General features: G+C 37.7%; 2 protein-coding genes across 3 annotated transcripts in view; both read right to left on the bottom strand.

Moving 5' to 3' along the window:
- Positions 1-4325: 4325 nt before the first annotated feature.
- Positions 4326-8442, bottom strand: LOC106938883 (zinc finger protein OZF-like). The gene is made up of 2 exons (XM_015021074.1): positions 8042-8442; positions 4326-6405 (listed from the first exon to the last, which is right to left on the bottom strand). The coding sequence occupies exons 1-2, from the start codon at positions 8115-8117 to the stop codon at positions 5108-5110; spliced, it is 1374 nt and encodes a 457-aa protein (XP_014876560.1). The 5' UTR covers positions 8118-8442; the 3' UTR covers positions 4326-5107.
- An 873-nt stretch (positions 8443-9315) lies between these two features.
- LOC106938880 (oocyte zinc finger protein XlCOF6-like) overlaps positions 9316-13928 on the bottom strand; it is a 10102-nt gene continuing 5489 nt past the window's right edge. Inside the window, exons 2-3 of one of the 2 annotated variants that reach the window (XM_015021070.1) lie at positions 10652-12604; positions 9316-10233 (exon numbers count right to left, since the gene is read on the bottom strand). In XM_015021070.1, coding sequence (XP_014876556.1) covers positions 10058-10233; positions 10652-12604 — 2129 coding nt within the window. In that variant the 3' untranslated portion in view covers positions 9316-10057. The other variant, XM_015021069.1, reaches the window with a different exon arrangement.

The following is a 13928-nucleotide window of genomic DNA, read 5'->3' as shown; positions in this document are numbered from 1 at the left end:
GCTATATTGATTTGATTATTTGCTTATTAATAATATCAGCCAAAATAATACTAATGGTCATTTAAAGAACAAATCATACATTAGATTAATAGTAAACACATCAATATTTCCTATTTAAAAGGTTTGTTAGGGCTTTCTGTATGCTTTATTTTGAAATGTTGGTATATTTTATGAATTCAGTGTTCAGTGGTCATTTAATGTCTTGTTAATGCACCAGACCTGCAGCCTTGGGGGCCAACAGGGTACCAAAGAAGTTATACTAAATAAATGTCTTGTGTTAATACTGAGTGGTGGATCACTTTTTATCCATGATCCGGTGTTGCCACGTTGGGAAAGGCCATATTAATCTGGATAACTGGATTCTGAGATGCGCCGGTAGATTTTAGGGAAGTTTGAAAAAAATATTATACCTGCCCTAATGAAAAATTATTCTAATCTCAACTGGCTGCCCTGTGTCTGCCTCTGGCAGGCCAAATCTCCTTGAGGAAATGTAAACAAGCTCCTCTCCCAACTGATATCCATGGAATCACATGGCTGGACTCAAGGACTTGCTTTGACTATAACATCTCATCAAGCACAAACTGAGCAAGCTGTTCGAAGTCATGGACAAATTTTGCACACACTCCTCATACTTACAGATACACTCCTTTACGTCTACATCCTCCCTCCTGTGTTATTTTCAGACCCTGTTAGCTTATTTTGTTAGAAACTGTGGAGTACTGCCTATTTAACCCAGAAAAGGATTATTATTATTTTTGTTATTATTAATATCAGAAATTGTGGAGTCTGCACTATTTAGATCAATATTATACAGCCCAGAAATGGAATCAGAATTAGAATAACTACAAACTTAGAATCCAGAAACCCTCGACAGGAACAGACACTACTTAAGTTTTATATTACTTTTAACCCAGAAAAGGACTTAATTTAGAGCAATACTACATCAACATCATTTAGAAACTGTGAAGTACTCAGTTTTAACCAGAAAAGGAATTAATTAGTCACTCTTTAGCTTATCTTATCAGAAACTGTATTTAGTATTTAGGTGCAGAGACCAGAAGCCCAGAGGAAACTTCTGGATCAACATTGTTTTCCAGACTCCTGTTCTCCCAACCCAGAAATGAAATTAGACCAGAGGAAACTTAGCAACCCTGAACAGGATCTCCTAGTTTACATACTTTAGATCAATATTAGATTCACTTTCTTCTTTTGCTCTTTCCTTTGGTTTATTTTGTTTGCATTTCCTTTTAATTCATGTAAAGCACTTTGAATTGCCTTGTAGCTAAAAATGTGCTATATGAATAAAATTACCTTACCTTTTAACCTTCACAATTTTACTTTAACAACAAATTAAAAATTATAGTGCTGCACTTTTAGCTGCTATAATCACACTTTCCATCTGCCAGGGATCTGCAATCTGGATCTCTGGAGACAAAAGAGGCTCTTTGGCTCACTTAATATATCAAATGATGAAATATTTCTCTGTTTCCCCCCCCATTCGTTTTCAAATGTTGCCATGGAAAAACACTGACTACCTTGGCCCTCGTGGTAAATCTGGTCCAGAACCAGCCTCCAAACCTAACTCCTTATTTCTATAAATATTTTTGTAATACTCTTTACAGTACCAGAATATTCACATAACTTTTATACTTTTGGATGTCTGAGGACACATTTTGACAATTAAATCAGGTGTTATTATCAGTTACTCAGTACTTGAGTAGTTTACCAAATACTTTTTACACTTGCTTAAGTAAACGTGTTTTTAAGGTATACTACTCTGATTGGAGTACAATTTTGGGGTACTCTAGCCAACTTTGCATGAATGGTTGCCCTATGTACCACATTTTAAAAACAAAAACCACCGCCACAAAATAATGTGTATCACTGCAGTGGACGTCCCACAACATGAGAGCAGAGCGACGCGCCGAGGGAAGCGCCCCTTATGTTGATTTATGAAAGGTGGAAACCCTATTTAATCTGTCGCCCAGCTTTTCTCCCCTTTTTTGCGCTTCATCAGTAAAACGTGAAGGTGTTTCGTACCTATCCTGTGTAAGATGATCTTCGGTGTCCGGGTAAAATCTAGCAGTCTGCGCTGATCCTCCATCTTTTCCTCCATCTTGACGTTGATTTCTTCCAACTCTGTGAATGTTTCTTCAGCAGGAGTTAACAGCTCGTTGATAAACTCTCTCTGAGGCTGAACTAAAGACATTTTACAGCAAATACTCACATATTTACCTAAAACTAGCGATGTGCTTTCTGTGCCAAAGCTTCGGGGTGTGTGTCGAGGAAACCAGGAAGATATTTAGGCTTTTGTTCATGGAGCAGGATGTGACGTTTAAAGCCACGTCAGCAAGCCGTACCACGTGACTGAGTCAGAACCTGTGCCCCTTTTCCACCGGCTCGTTTCGGCTCAGCTCGGCTCACTTTCGGAGCTTTTCCACCTACTATTTTTCCGGTCTGGCCCCGCTGTTTGGGTCCTGCTTCGGAACCGACCCTGGTTTGCTGGATGACGCAAGCTTCGCTCCTGTTCACTGATTGGCCGAGGGCGTGGGCAGACGAGCTAAGGATGACTTTGTATTAAACTGCTATAAAACTTGTAATACAGTGCCGAATATGCACTAATGTTAGTCAGGGTGTTGGAAATAATTTAATAGTGTCAGAACTGCGTGTTGGCGCTGCACATTCATAATATATTCCAGTGTGTTTTCAGATGTTGGTAATCTGCCCCTGCAGACCATCGTGGTTCTTCCTGCAGCCTCTGAGTTGTAGGATGTCTCATCAGTGTCCCTCTTTCTGACTGCTGGTCAGTGTTTACCTCCAGGATGTCCAGAGACCTTCACCTTCAGGGATCACATGAACCCAATAGAACATTTATAATTTTAAAAAACCGTGGCTGACATTCTTACAGAGTTGAAGTGCATTAACAATCTGTAGTTTTTAACTTCTCAATACGTTTAATTATGAGTCATCTGATGTTCAAGTTGTACTGAGAACAAATAAAGCTTTATTCCTTCTAATCTGACTGGCTGTAGATTTAATCAAACCTTCCATGTTTTCACATTTTGGTCACTAGGAATTGATCGGGGGCCTAAAAGTTTAAACTCAGTCGTATTTATCACTAAGTAAAGTTACAGGATTTGGACACTTTCTCACACTGAAGATTCTCCAGGTCAGATAAACGGTGTTTACATGAATTGTATTTTGGGCTTCAGCAACCCCGATAATAATGTCAAAATGTTTGGTTTTCTGAATAATGAATTCACTTTTGCTTACCTTCATTGGTAATCTACAATGTTATGTGTCAATGAAATATTTATATACTAACATGTTATTTTCACGGAAACCATACAAACTACAGTGTGTACAAATAATTTGTGGAGTGAGTATAAAAAAGAGACTTTATTCATTGAGAGACAACAGCTTTTATTTTTCTTCTTTTGTTGCCTCAACCCTCTCCATGGAGCTCTGCCATCTCTGCTGGTCGCTGCTTCCTCCTGCAGGAGATCCAGTTGTTGTTCTGACAGAATTTGTTTTAAAGTTCTTGTGCTGGCATACAGAGCATTACATCCTCCTATCTCTGTCAACTGTTAACTAAATATTCTGCTGCCCGTGGTCTTCGTTCTGGAAGTCTGAATATAATTGCATGGTCCAGTCTGGGCCCACAGGCCTCAAGTTGTTGGAAGAGAGACAGGTGTAGGACGATGGTCCTCTCCTGGTCTCGTCTTTCTAGTAGAAGCCCATGCTCTATGGTTACAGGTTTGTAGCGCTGCCATGTTTTGACTCCATTACTTTTTGCAGCTTGATATTTGGGCCTCCATAAAAATGGTCAGTTCTTAAGATAGGACCTAGATTTATGAATGATTCCCTAGAAATAAGCAACTGTGAGTGAAAAGTTAAGAAAAATACTGGCTTAACCTGTTGGTCTCAGGTTGTCATTCACAATGACAGGGGTGTCAAACTCCAGTCCTCAAGGGCCGCTGTCCTGCAGTGTTTAGATGTGCCACAGGTAAAAAACAGTGGAATGAAATGGCTTAATTACCTCCTCCCTGTGTAGATTGGTTCTCCTGAGCCTTGCTAATGACCTAGTTATTCTTTTCAGGTGTGGTGCAGCAGAGGCACATCTAAAAGTTGCAGGACAGCGGCCCTTGAGGACTGGAGTTTGACACCCCTGTCACGAGAGGACCCAAATTTGGGTCCTCTAGTGACAGACAGGTTAAAAAGACAGATGCTTGGCAGAAATGATGAGAGAAAAGACTCAAGAAGCAGAAACTTTTACATGGGTCAAAATCCACGACTGAACCAAAAAAAGACTAAGACCATCATTATGGTTAAAAAAAACCTTTTGTATAAGAATGATATAGAAACAGTTTTTGCTAGTCACATTTCTATCTGAATCTACATCAACACAGAAAAATAAAAACCTTCTCGAACAAATACTGTGTTACAGATAAAAAAACAAAAAAACTAACATGGGTATAAATGACTTTTCAGTTCAGTCAACTTAACAAGAATAAAGTCAATGCAGATGTTTTAACAAAAAAGGAAAACATCTCAGGTTTCATCATAACTTTGCAAAAGTCAGTAACATCTGAATTGTTTCTATCATACAATCAACAATTTTTTTCTCCCTGAATCAGAAACTTGAGAAAGAAATGAAAATGAATTAAGATTCAACTCCAGAATAAAAACTTGAATCTGAATATACTTACACCAACAGTAACAGTTACTGTGCATTCTCTGACCAAAATTAATAAAATAAAACAATAAGTACAATGAATAGACATACAATGACAGCTTTCAAGTCTAAATCTGAAAGAATCCAAATCCATCGTTACTTCAAGAGATAAACAGACTATTAATATCTCAGTAGACAAAAAAACATTTAAAATGCATGCTTATCTTCGTAATGCTTAATATCTCAAAAACCCTTTTAAATGAAAAAAACTGACAAAATAAAGTGAAAGTTTAGTGTTTTAGATAAATGTCCTGTTTTAAATGCTTTTCTTCACTAAACTGCTACATTATAGAAATGTTACTCAGCTGTAATTAGTCTGATTCCAAACTGTGAGATATTGTGTTTTGGTACTTGAGGGTCTGATTATGCTGTTCATTCTGTATGAGTTCTCATGTGACGAGTTAAATTGCTCTTATAACTGAAACCTTTTTGACAAGTCCCACATAAGAAAAGCTTCTTGCCTGCGTGACTCCTCATGTGAACAGTTAAATTGCCATTTTGACGGAAACTTTTTCCACAAGTCCCACAAGAAAATGGTTTCTCTCTTGTATGAGTCCTCATGTGGGAAGTTAAATACCTTTTATGGCTGAACCTTTTTCCACAGGTCCCACAAGAGAAAAGCTTCTCACTCGTATGTATCTGTATGTGGCCAATTAAATCAGTTTTGATTTTGTAACTTTTTCCACAGGTCCCACATGAGAAAGGTCTCTCATCTGTATGAGTTATCATGTGACGAGTTAAAGTGTATTTATGACTGAACCTTTTACCACATGTCTCACAAGAGTAACGCTTCTCATTAGTATGCATCGTTATGTGCCAAGATAAACCACTTCTGTTTCTGAAACTTTTTCCGCAGGTCCCACATGAAAAAGGCATCTCACCTGTATGAGTCCTCATGTGATGAGTTAAATTGATTTGACTGCAGAAACCTTTGCCACAGGTCACACATAAGAAAGGTTTTTCACCTGTGTGAATCCTCATGTGATCAACTAAATTAGATTTGGTTATGAAACTTTTTCCACAGGTCCCACATGAGAAAGGTTTCTCACCTGAGTGAACTTTCATATGATAAATTAATCCACCCTTGTGGCCATAACTTTTTCCACAAGTTGAACATGTGAAGGGCTTTTTGCCCATGTGAGTTCTCATGTGTGTTGTCAATAAACTTGCCTGATTAAAGGATTCATCACAAATTTTACAAGAATATAATTTTTGGTCTGGATGAACTTTCTTGTGTGTTTTTTGTTTTGAACTCTCAGTTTTACCTTTCTGATGTTTGGTTTTCTGACATATTTCATCTCGTTTCTGCTTCTCATCTCTGTTTCTTGGGTCTTCAGATTTGCTTCTTTCCTGATCCTGATTTTCATCCTCAGCAGAGTCATGAGAAATGAGTTGGTTCCTCTGTGGTTCTGTTTCATTGTGCATTATTTGCAAATTAGAAGGAATCACCAAAATGTCATCAGTCTTCTGTTTCAGCACAAGATGCTCCTCATCCTGACTGATGCAGAGTGGCTTCTCTTCCTCTTTGAACTGTTGATGTTCTGGTTCTTCTTGCTCCTGTTTTATCTGCAGAGGTTCTGGTTCCTCTTCTTTTAAAGTGGAGTTCCCCTCCTGGTGGCTAAACTCATTTAGAATCCCTTCCTCTTTACAAATGCAACAACGTTGGAGATCTGAACAAAAACACAAACCAAAAACTTTTAATTTTTAGTCAAACTACTTTAAGGCCTTGATCAGACTTTGACTTGGAGGCCCCTCTTGCTGCTAAAATCATCAGCACCTCTAACAGCTTCTGTGTTAGATTTAGTGAAATCTGGGAGAAGTCGTCTAGTTTGATCAACCTAAAAAGCAGTCATTGATAATTGCAGTTTACTAATTTGTATTTGTGAACAAAGAGCTCAAACTCAAAGATTAAACTCACAGCATCAGACTGTTGATATGGTAACAAAACAATCTAACTATGAATATTGTTCACATTTAAGTAGTGGCCGATCACCAATTCCGAAAATTAAGGAAATCAAGGCCAATTTATTGATGCTTTCTTATTTTCCAGACACCAAAAAATGGCTGGCCGGTTTGGAAGGCATGCAAGAAAAATATCCAAAATGTGAATTGTCCACAATAATCCCCATTTTAATAAAATTTTTGTTGTTCCAAGGAAACTCGGATCTATTGAGATTCTGACAGTGAGCACAAGAAAAGCCACAGATCAAGAAAAAAATAAATCTGTGGAGACTGTACGTCTCCACACAGCCACATCTTCTGCCAAAAATGTAGCCGATATTTGAAATTAGTTTGACTAGATATATTTTAAGATATCTATAATAAAGCTATGATTAGACAAAACATGTATTTGAAATATCTTCCATGAAATTCTGAAAAGTATAAATGACATCAGATTTACCATGTTGTTTCATGAAGGTTTCAATTAAAGATATCTACTGTGAATTACTGCCTGAAACATATTTCAGATAATTAATAATAGAATATCTTATTTATAGGCATAATTCTTGCTGCTGAAGGACACCGTACAAAATATATAAAATCAATAAAAGATATGTTAGAAAACCTCCTCATCAAAAAGAATCACCAAGACAAAACTGAACTGAAACCACCAAACATCTTAATGGTAAATCTGATGTCATTTATACTGGTCAGGATGTAATTAAAGATAAATCAAAGACATATTTTGTTTGGTCAAAAACATGATTATATTGTTTAAACATATCTAGTCAGGAACTAATTTCAGATACATTGAATGAAGGAGCAGTGAAGCCCATTTAATGATAGAACTGCTGTTGGAGCCGAAATGCTATTTAAGGGAGATGTCTTTTTCATAAGGACCGTCTGGTCAAATTGACTCGACTCTTTTCCTTCTATGTACGTGCAAAGCGCTAATGGAACCAAAACATGACTTGGGAAGAATGCTGTTTGTACAAGATCAACAATTTGAGATAAATTGTTCTCGCCAGCAATTCTGAAATGGAGCAGATGTTGAGTTCCTGAGGTCCAAAATATTTTAAAGGTCGTCCAATACACACTCAGTATAAAGCGTGCCAGGATCTTTCGGGAAAACAACAGTTACACGCCATTGGTTGAAACTATACTAATATTTATAATCGACCTGCCCTCCCGAACCTCCTGATGACCAACCAGTGCTCTGCTTCTGTCGTATCTATCAGTTAATTTAATTTTGTAAAACATTCATTCTAGTCTCGCACATGTTTCCTCCTGTTTGTCTCGTGCTTTTCCTCCAGCTTTTCTACAGTTTCGCGCTTCATATCAGTAAAACGTGAAGGTGTTTCGTACCTATCCGGTGTAAGATGATCTTCGGTATCCGGGTAAAATCCAGCAGTCTGCGCTGACCCTCCATCTCTTCCTCCATCTAGACGTCGATTTCTTTCAGGTCTGTGAATGTTTCTTCAACACAAGCTAACAGTTTGTTGATAAGCGTGTATCAAAGTTTTTGTTGCTTGGAGCAGGATATGACGTTTGAAGCCGCGCGAACGGTGTTATGCCCAGAAACGCATGCCTGCCCAAAATTGCATCCCCTGTCGCGGGAGCGCGCATCGCTCTCGCATATTAACGAGAAAACGGACTAAAATATGACCGAAGAGGACATTTTAAAGATATTTGTAACATTATCACGTTTCTTAACCATGTAATCCCTAAAACGGTGGGTTTTATTTCACAAATTACTTTAAATAAATACGGTTATGCCCCCGCCCCTTTCTCTCTGCTACAGCGAGTTGTACTTGGCTCATTAAGAAGCAAGGAGCACACCATAAGAGAGACAGAGACGGAGTGAGAAAGTAAAAGAGAAAGAGAGATCCCCATTTTTTCCGCTCTGGCTGTTCAGCTCTTATTGCTCATGGACTTTGTTTTGATTAGCATGACAGCCTTGTGACCAATCAAATGTGAGAATATGGGACCGTACCATTATGTGAAAACATACAGGGGGAAAAACGCAACAGTAAGGTTAGTCCATCCCCTCATCAATACTCTGGTGAGGAGCAGTGTGTTACAAAAATCCATGAAGATATCCAACACCTGGAATAAAAGCAGCATTTGGCTGAATATTAAATATATTTAATGATGAATTATTATTATTATTTATGGGTATGTTTGGTAGATTTACTTGCAGTGCTTTGTTCTTGTTAAAAGTTTGATTAAAATGTTGTACAAAAGGAAGGATGTTTGCTTTCGCAACAGAACAAATACATAAAATTAAGGAAGTACAAGGCTTTTCACGTAGGGAGCAATTAAAAAAAAGATTTATCATACAAGACATTCCTATTTGTCCAACTATGTTAATATATGGGGCTGCAGATGATCATAAACAAAGAGCCGGCTCTCTGAAAAGGGAAAACCGCCTGAAAGATTCCCTTGAAATATTTGAATATTTAATCATATTCTGAGGAATTTTAAGTGCAAGAGTAAAAGAGAAGTAAAACTAGTTTAAACAGATGTTAGAGAGAAATTATGAATTCATAAAGAAAATGGAAGAGACAAGAAGTAGGTACTGGTAGACCTTTTACATGGGTCCCATCCTCTACTAAACTGAAAAAAGAAAAAGACCATCATTAAGGTAAATAAACTTTATTATCCAAGAATTATATAGAAACAGCTTTTTGCTACAAACATCTTAATGTGAAATTTAAGCTATAACAACAATACGTTTTCTAATATTCTAAATAATAAAAAACCTTCTCAAACAAATACCCACATGAAAAAAGACAAATGGATAAAAAAATAACTTTTCAGCTTAGAGTAAATTCAACAAGAATAAAGTCAATGCAGATGTTTTAACAAAAGAGGAAAACATCTCAGGTTTCATCATAACTTAGAAAAACATAGCAATAGCTGCATTGTTGCCATCATAAAATCAACTGTATTTCCCACCTGAAACAGAAACTCAAGAGAAAATAAACAAAATATATTGAATTTTAGAATTTAAAAAAAAATTCTCAATGGGCATTTAATTTGTAACACCAAACATACATCTTCTAAGCAAAAGTATTTAAGTAGAACAAATAACTATAAAATAGAAGACATACAAAAACATCAAACCTTGATAAGTCTAAATCTGAAAGCAATCAAATCCACTGTTCCTTTAAGATGAAATTAATACAATTAACTTCACTTGGGAAAAAAACATTTTAAAAATGCATCCATAAGTTCTTAAAACACTTATCTCACGTAAAGACCCTTTCAAATGGAAAGACACAAATAACAGACCAAAGTAAATGCAGTATTATGGCTAAACCTATTTGAAATGCTATTTTCTCTAAACCGCTGCATTGTAAGAATGTCATCCAGCCGTAATTACTCTGCTTTCAAACGGCTAGTTTCTGAGAATCCTGTCATACTTGTATGGGTTTTCATATGAACATTTAACATGCACTGTTGACGGAAACTTTTTCCACATGTTTCACATGAGAAAGGCTTCACACCTGTATGAGCCATCTTGTGATAATCTAAAGCTGATTTATAATGGAAACCTTTTCCGCAAGTACCGCATGAGAAAGGCTTTTCACCTGTGTGTCCTCATGTGATAAGATAAATCTTTTCTGGTCTTGTAATTCTTTCCACAGGACTTACATGAGAAAGGCTTTTCATCTGTATGAGTTGTCATGTGATCAGTTAACCTGGATTTTAGACGGAAACCTTTTCCACAGGTTCCACATAAGAAAGGCTTTTCATCTGTATGAATTTTCATGTGAAAATTTAAACTGTCCTTTGAATGGAAACCTTTTCCACAGGTCCCACATGAGAAACGCTTCTCACCTGTATGAGTTGTCATGTGATCAGTTAACCTGGATTTTAGACGGAAACCTTTTCCACAGGTTCCACATAAGAAAGGCTTCACACCTGTATGAAGCATCATGTGAGAATCTAAAGATGATTTATATAGGAAACGTTTTCCGCAAGTACCACATGAGAAACGCCTTTCATCTGTATGAGTTCTCATGTGAGAAGTTAAAGGGCTTTTTGTGTAGAAACTTTTCCCACAGGTCCCACATGAGAAAGGCTTCTCACCTGTATGAGTCATCATGTGACAAGTTAAACTGTATTTTTGAGCAAAACTTTTTCCACAGGTCACACATGAGAAAGGCCTCTCACCTGTATGAGCTCTCATGTGAGAACGTAAACCTGATTTCCTAATGAAGCTTAGTCCACAAGTCTCGCATGAGAAAGGCTTTTCACCTGTATGAGTCCTCATGTGAACAGCTAAAGTTCCTTTCTGACTGCAACCTTTTCCACAGATCCCACATGAGAAAGGCTTCTCTGCTGTATGAGCACTCAAGTGAACCCTTAATTGGCTGTTTATACGGAATCCTTTTCCACAGGTCCCACATGAGAAAGGCTTTTCACCTGTATGTGTCCTCATATGATAAGATAAACCATTTCTGGTCTTGTAATTCTTTCCACAAGACTTGCATGAGTAAGGCCTCTCATCTGTATGAGTCCTCAGGTGTTCAGTTAAATGTTTTTGAGAGAAACTTTTTCCACAAGTCCCACATGAGTAAGGCTTCTCACCTGTATGGGTCCTTATGTGAATAGTTAATATACTACTTAGAGAGAAACTTTTTCCACAAGTCCCACATGAGTAAGGCTTCTCACCTGTATGAGTCCTTATGTGATGAGTTAAATATCCTTTTTGAGAGAAACCTTTTCCACAGGTCCCACATGAGAAAGGCTTCTCACCTGTATGAGTCCTTATGTGAACAGTTAATTGACTTCTTTGAGAGAAACCTTTTCCACAGGTCCCACATGAGAAAGGCTTCTCACCAGAATGAGTTCTCATGTGAATAAGTAACAGATATTTGCATGTGAAATGTTTTCCACAATTCATACATGAGTAAGGCTTCTCACATGTGTGAATCTTTGCATGCTGTTGTAATTGAGATTTGCCTTTGAAACTTCTTCCACAAGTCACACAAGAGAAAGGTCTCTCAGCTGTGTGAGTACTTGTGTGAACAGTTAAACTTCTTTTGAAGATGAACCTTTTTCCACAGCTCAAACATGAAAAAGGCCTCTCATCCGTGTGAATCCTCATGTGACCCAGTAAATGAGATTTGCGTATGAAACCTTTTCCACAATTCACACACGAGAAAGGCTTTTCACCTGTGTGAATCGTCATGTGATCAAGTAAAGAACGTTTACATTTAAAACTTTTTCCACAGGTCACACATGGGAAAGGCTTCTGACCTGTGTGAATCTTCATGTGAACAACTAAAATAGATTTGGTTATGAAACTTTTTCCACAGGTCACACATGAGAAAGGTTTCTCACCTGAGTGAACTTTCATATGATAAATTAATCCACCCTTGTGGCCATAACTTTTTCCACAAGTTGAACATGTGAAGGGCTTTTTGCCCATGTGAGTTCTCATGTGTGTTGTCAATAAACTTGCTTGATTAAAGGATTCATCACAAATTTTACATGAATATAATGTTTGGTCTGGGTGAACTTTCTTGTGTGTTTTTTGTTTTGAACTCTCAGTTTTACCTTTCTGACGTTTGGTTTTCTGACATATTTCATTTCGTTTCTGCTTGTCATTTCTTTTTCTTGGGTCTTCAGAATTTCTTCCTTCCTGATCCTGGCTCTCAGGAGAGTCATGAGAGATGAGTTGGTTCCTCTGTGGTTCTGTTTCATTGTGGATTGTTTGCACATTAGAGGGATTCACCAAAATGTCAGTCTCCTGTTTCAGCACAAGCTGCTCTTCATCTTTACTGGTGCAGAGGCGCTTCTTCTTCTCCTTGAACCTTTTTTGTTCTTTTTCCTCTTGATCTAAAGTGGAGTTCCCCTTTTGGTTGCTGAGCTCACTGACAACCCGGTCCTCTTTACGCACACAGCATTGTGGGAGATCTGTATAAAAAGACATAAGAAAAGCTCTTAATGATCAATCAAACAATGAACCATTTTCTTTAACCCATTAATGCATCTAAACAGCCTTTTTGGGTTATTCTACAATTACAAACTTTTAAGTATGAAAATTAACCAATGTGGTTCTTCTGACCAGAAAGGTAGATGTCATTCTGGCATCTAGCAAATAGAAATAATTTTAGTAATTCAAAGCTAAGGATGGATTTAACAGCAGACTGTGAGCAGCAGTCTGATGACCTGGCAGGTCATCAGACTTTTCTTACACACCCACCAAGCTAAGGTAATTTTATTTATATAGCACATTTTCAGCAACAAGGCTTTACATGAACAAAGCGCTTTATGTGAATTTAAAGGAAATACAAACAAAATAACAAATGAAAGAAAGAAATAAAAAGAAAGAAAGAAAGAAAGAAAGAAAGAAAGAAAGAAAGAAAGAAAGAAAGAAAGAAGGAATCTAATATTGATCTAAAGTATGTAAAGTAGGAGCTCCTGTTCAGGGTTGCTAAGTTTCCTCTGGTCTAATTTCATTTCTGGGTTGAGAGAACAGGAGTCTGACAAATAGTCTAACGATGTTGATCCAGAAGTTTCCTCTGGGCTTCTGGTCTCTGCATCTAAATAGTGAGTAGTCGACAGTTTCTGATAAGCTAAGCTAAAGAGTGTCTAATTAATTCCTTTTCTGGGTTAAAGTGAGTACTTCACAATTCTAAATCCTTTTCTAGGTTAAAAGTAATATAAACTAAGTTGATTCTGATTCCATTTCTGGACTGTATAATATTGATCTAAATAGTGTACATGTGTGGGTTTCCTCCGGGTTCTCCGGTTTCCTCCCACAGTCCAAAAACATGACTGTCAGGTTAATTGGCCTTTCCAAATTGCCCCTAGGTGTGAGTGTGTGTGTGTGGATGGTTGTGTGTCCTGTGTGTCTCTGTGTTGCCCTGCGACAGACTGGCGACCTGTCAAGGGTGTACCCTGCCTCTCGCCTGGAACGTTAGCTGGAGCTAGGCACCAGCAAACCTCCCGACCCCACTAAGGGACAAGGGTGAAAGAAAATGGATGGATGGATAGTGCACTCCACAATTTCTAATATTGCTAATAAACTAATAAAATAATTTTCTGGGTTAAATAGGGGCAAAACAAAGACATGAGTGAAGGTGGTGACATCAAGGGACCATGAAATCAGGAGGCTCAGTCTCCCGGCAAAGTCCGATAGAAGTGTTGTTTATCGAGGAATGATGACCTTGGGAGCGCTCAGCTCCACAGCTCCATGGATACAGGAGGGGGTGAGGAGGGAAAGAGCGTTATGTTT

Source organism: Poecilia latipinna, unplaced genomic scaffold (genome assembly GCF_001443285.1).
Source record: "Poecilia latipinna isolate Pla-1442-1.1 unplaced genomic scaffold, P_latipinna-1.0 Scaffold2720, whole genome shotgun sequence".
NCBI classification, from domain to species: Eukaryota; Metazoa; Chordata; class Actinopteri; order Cyprinodontiformes; family Poeciliidae; genus Poecilia; species Poecilia latipinna.
This window is presented reverse-complemented; position numbering and strand designations above follow the sequence as displayed.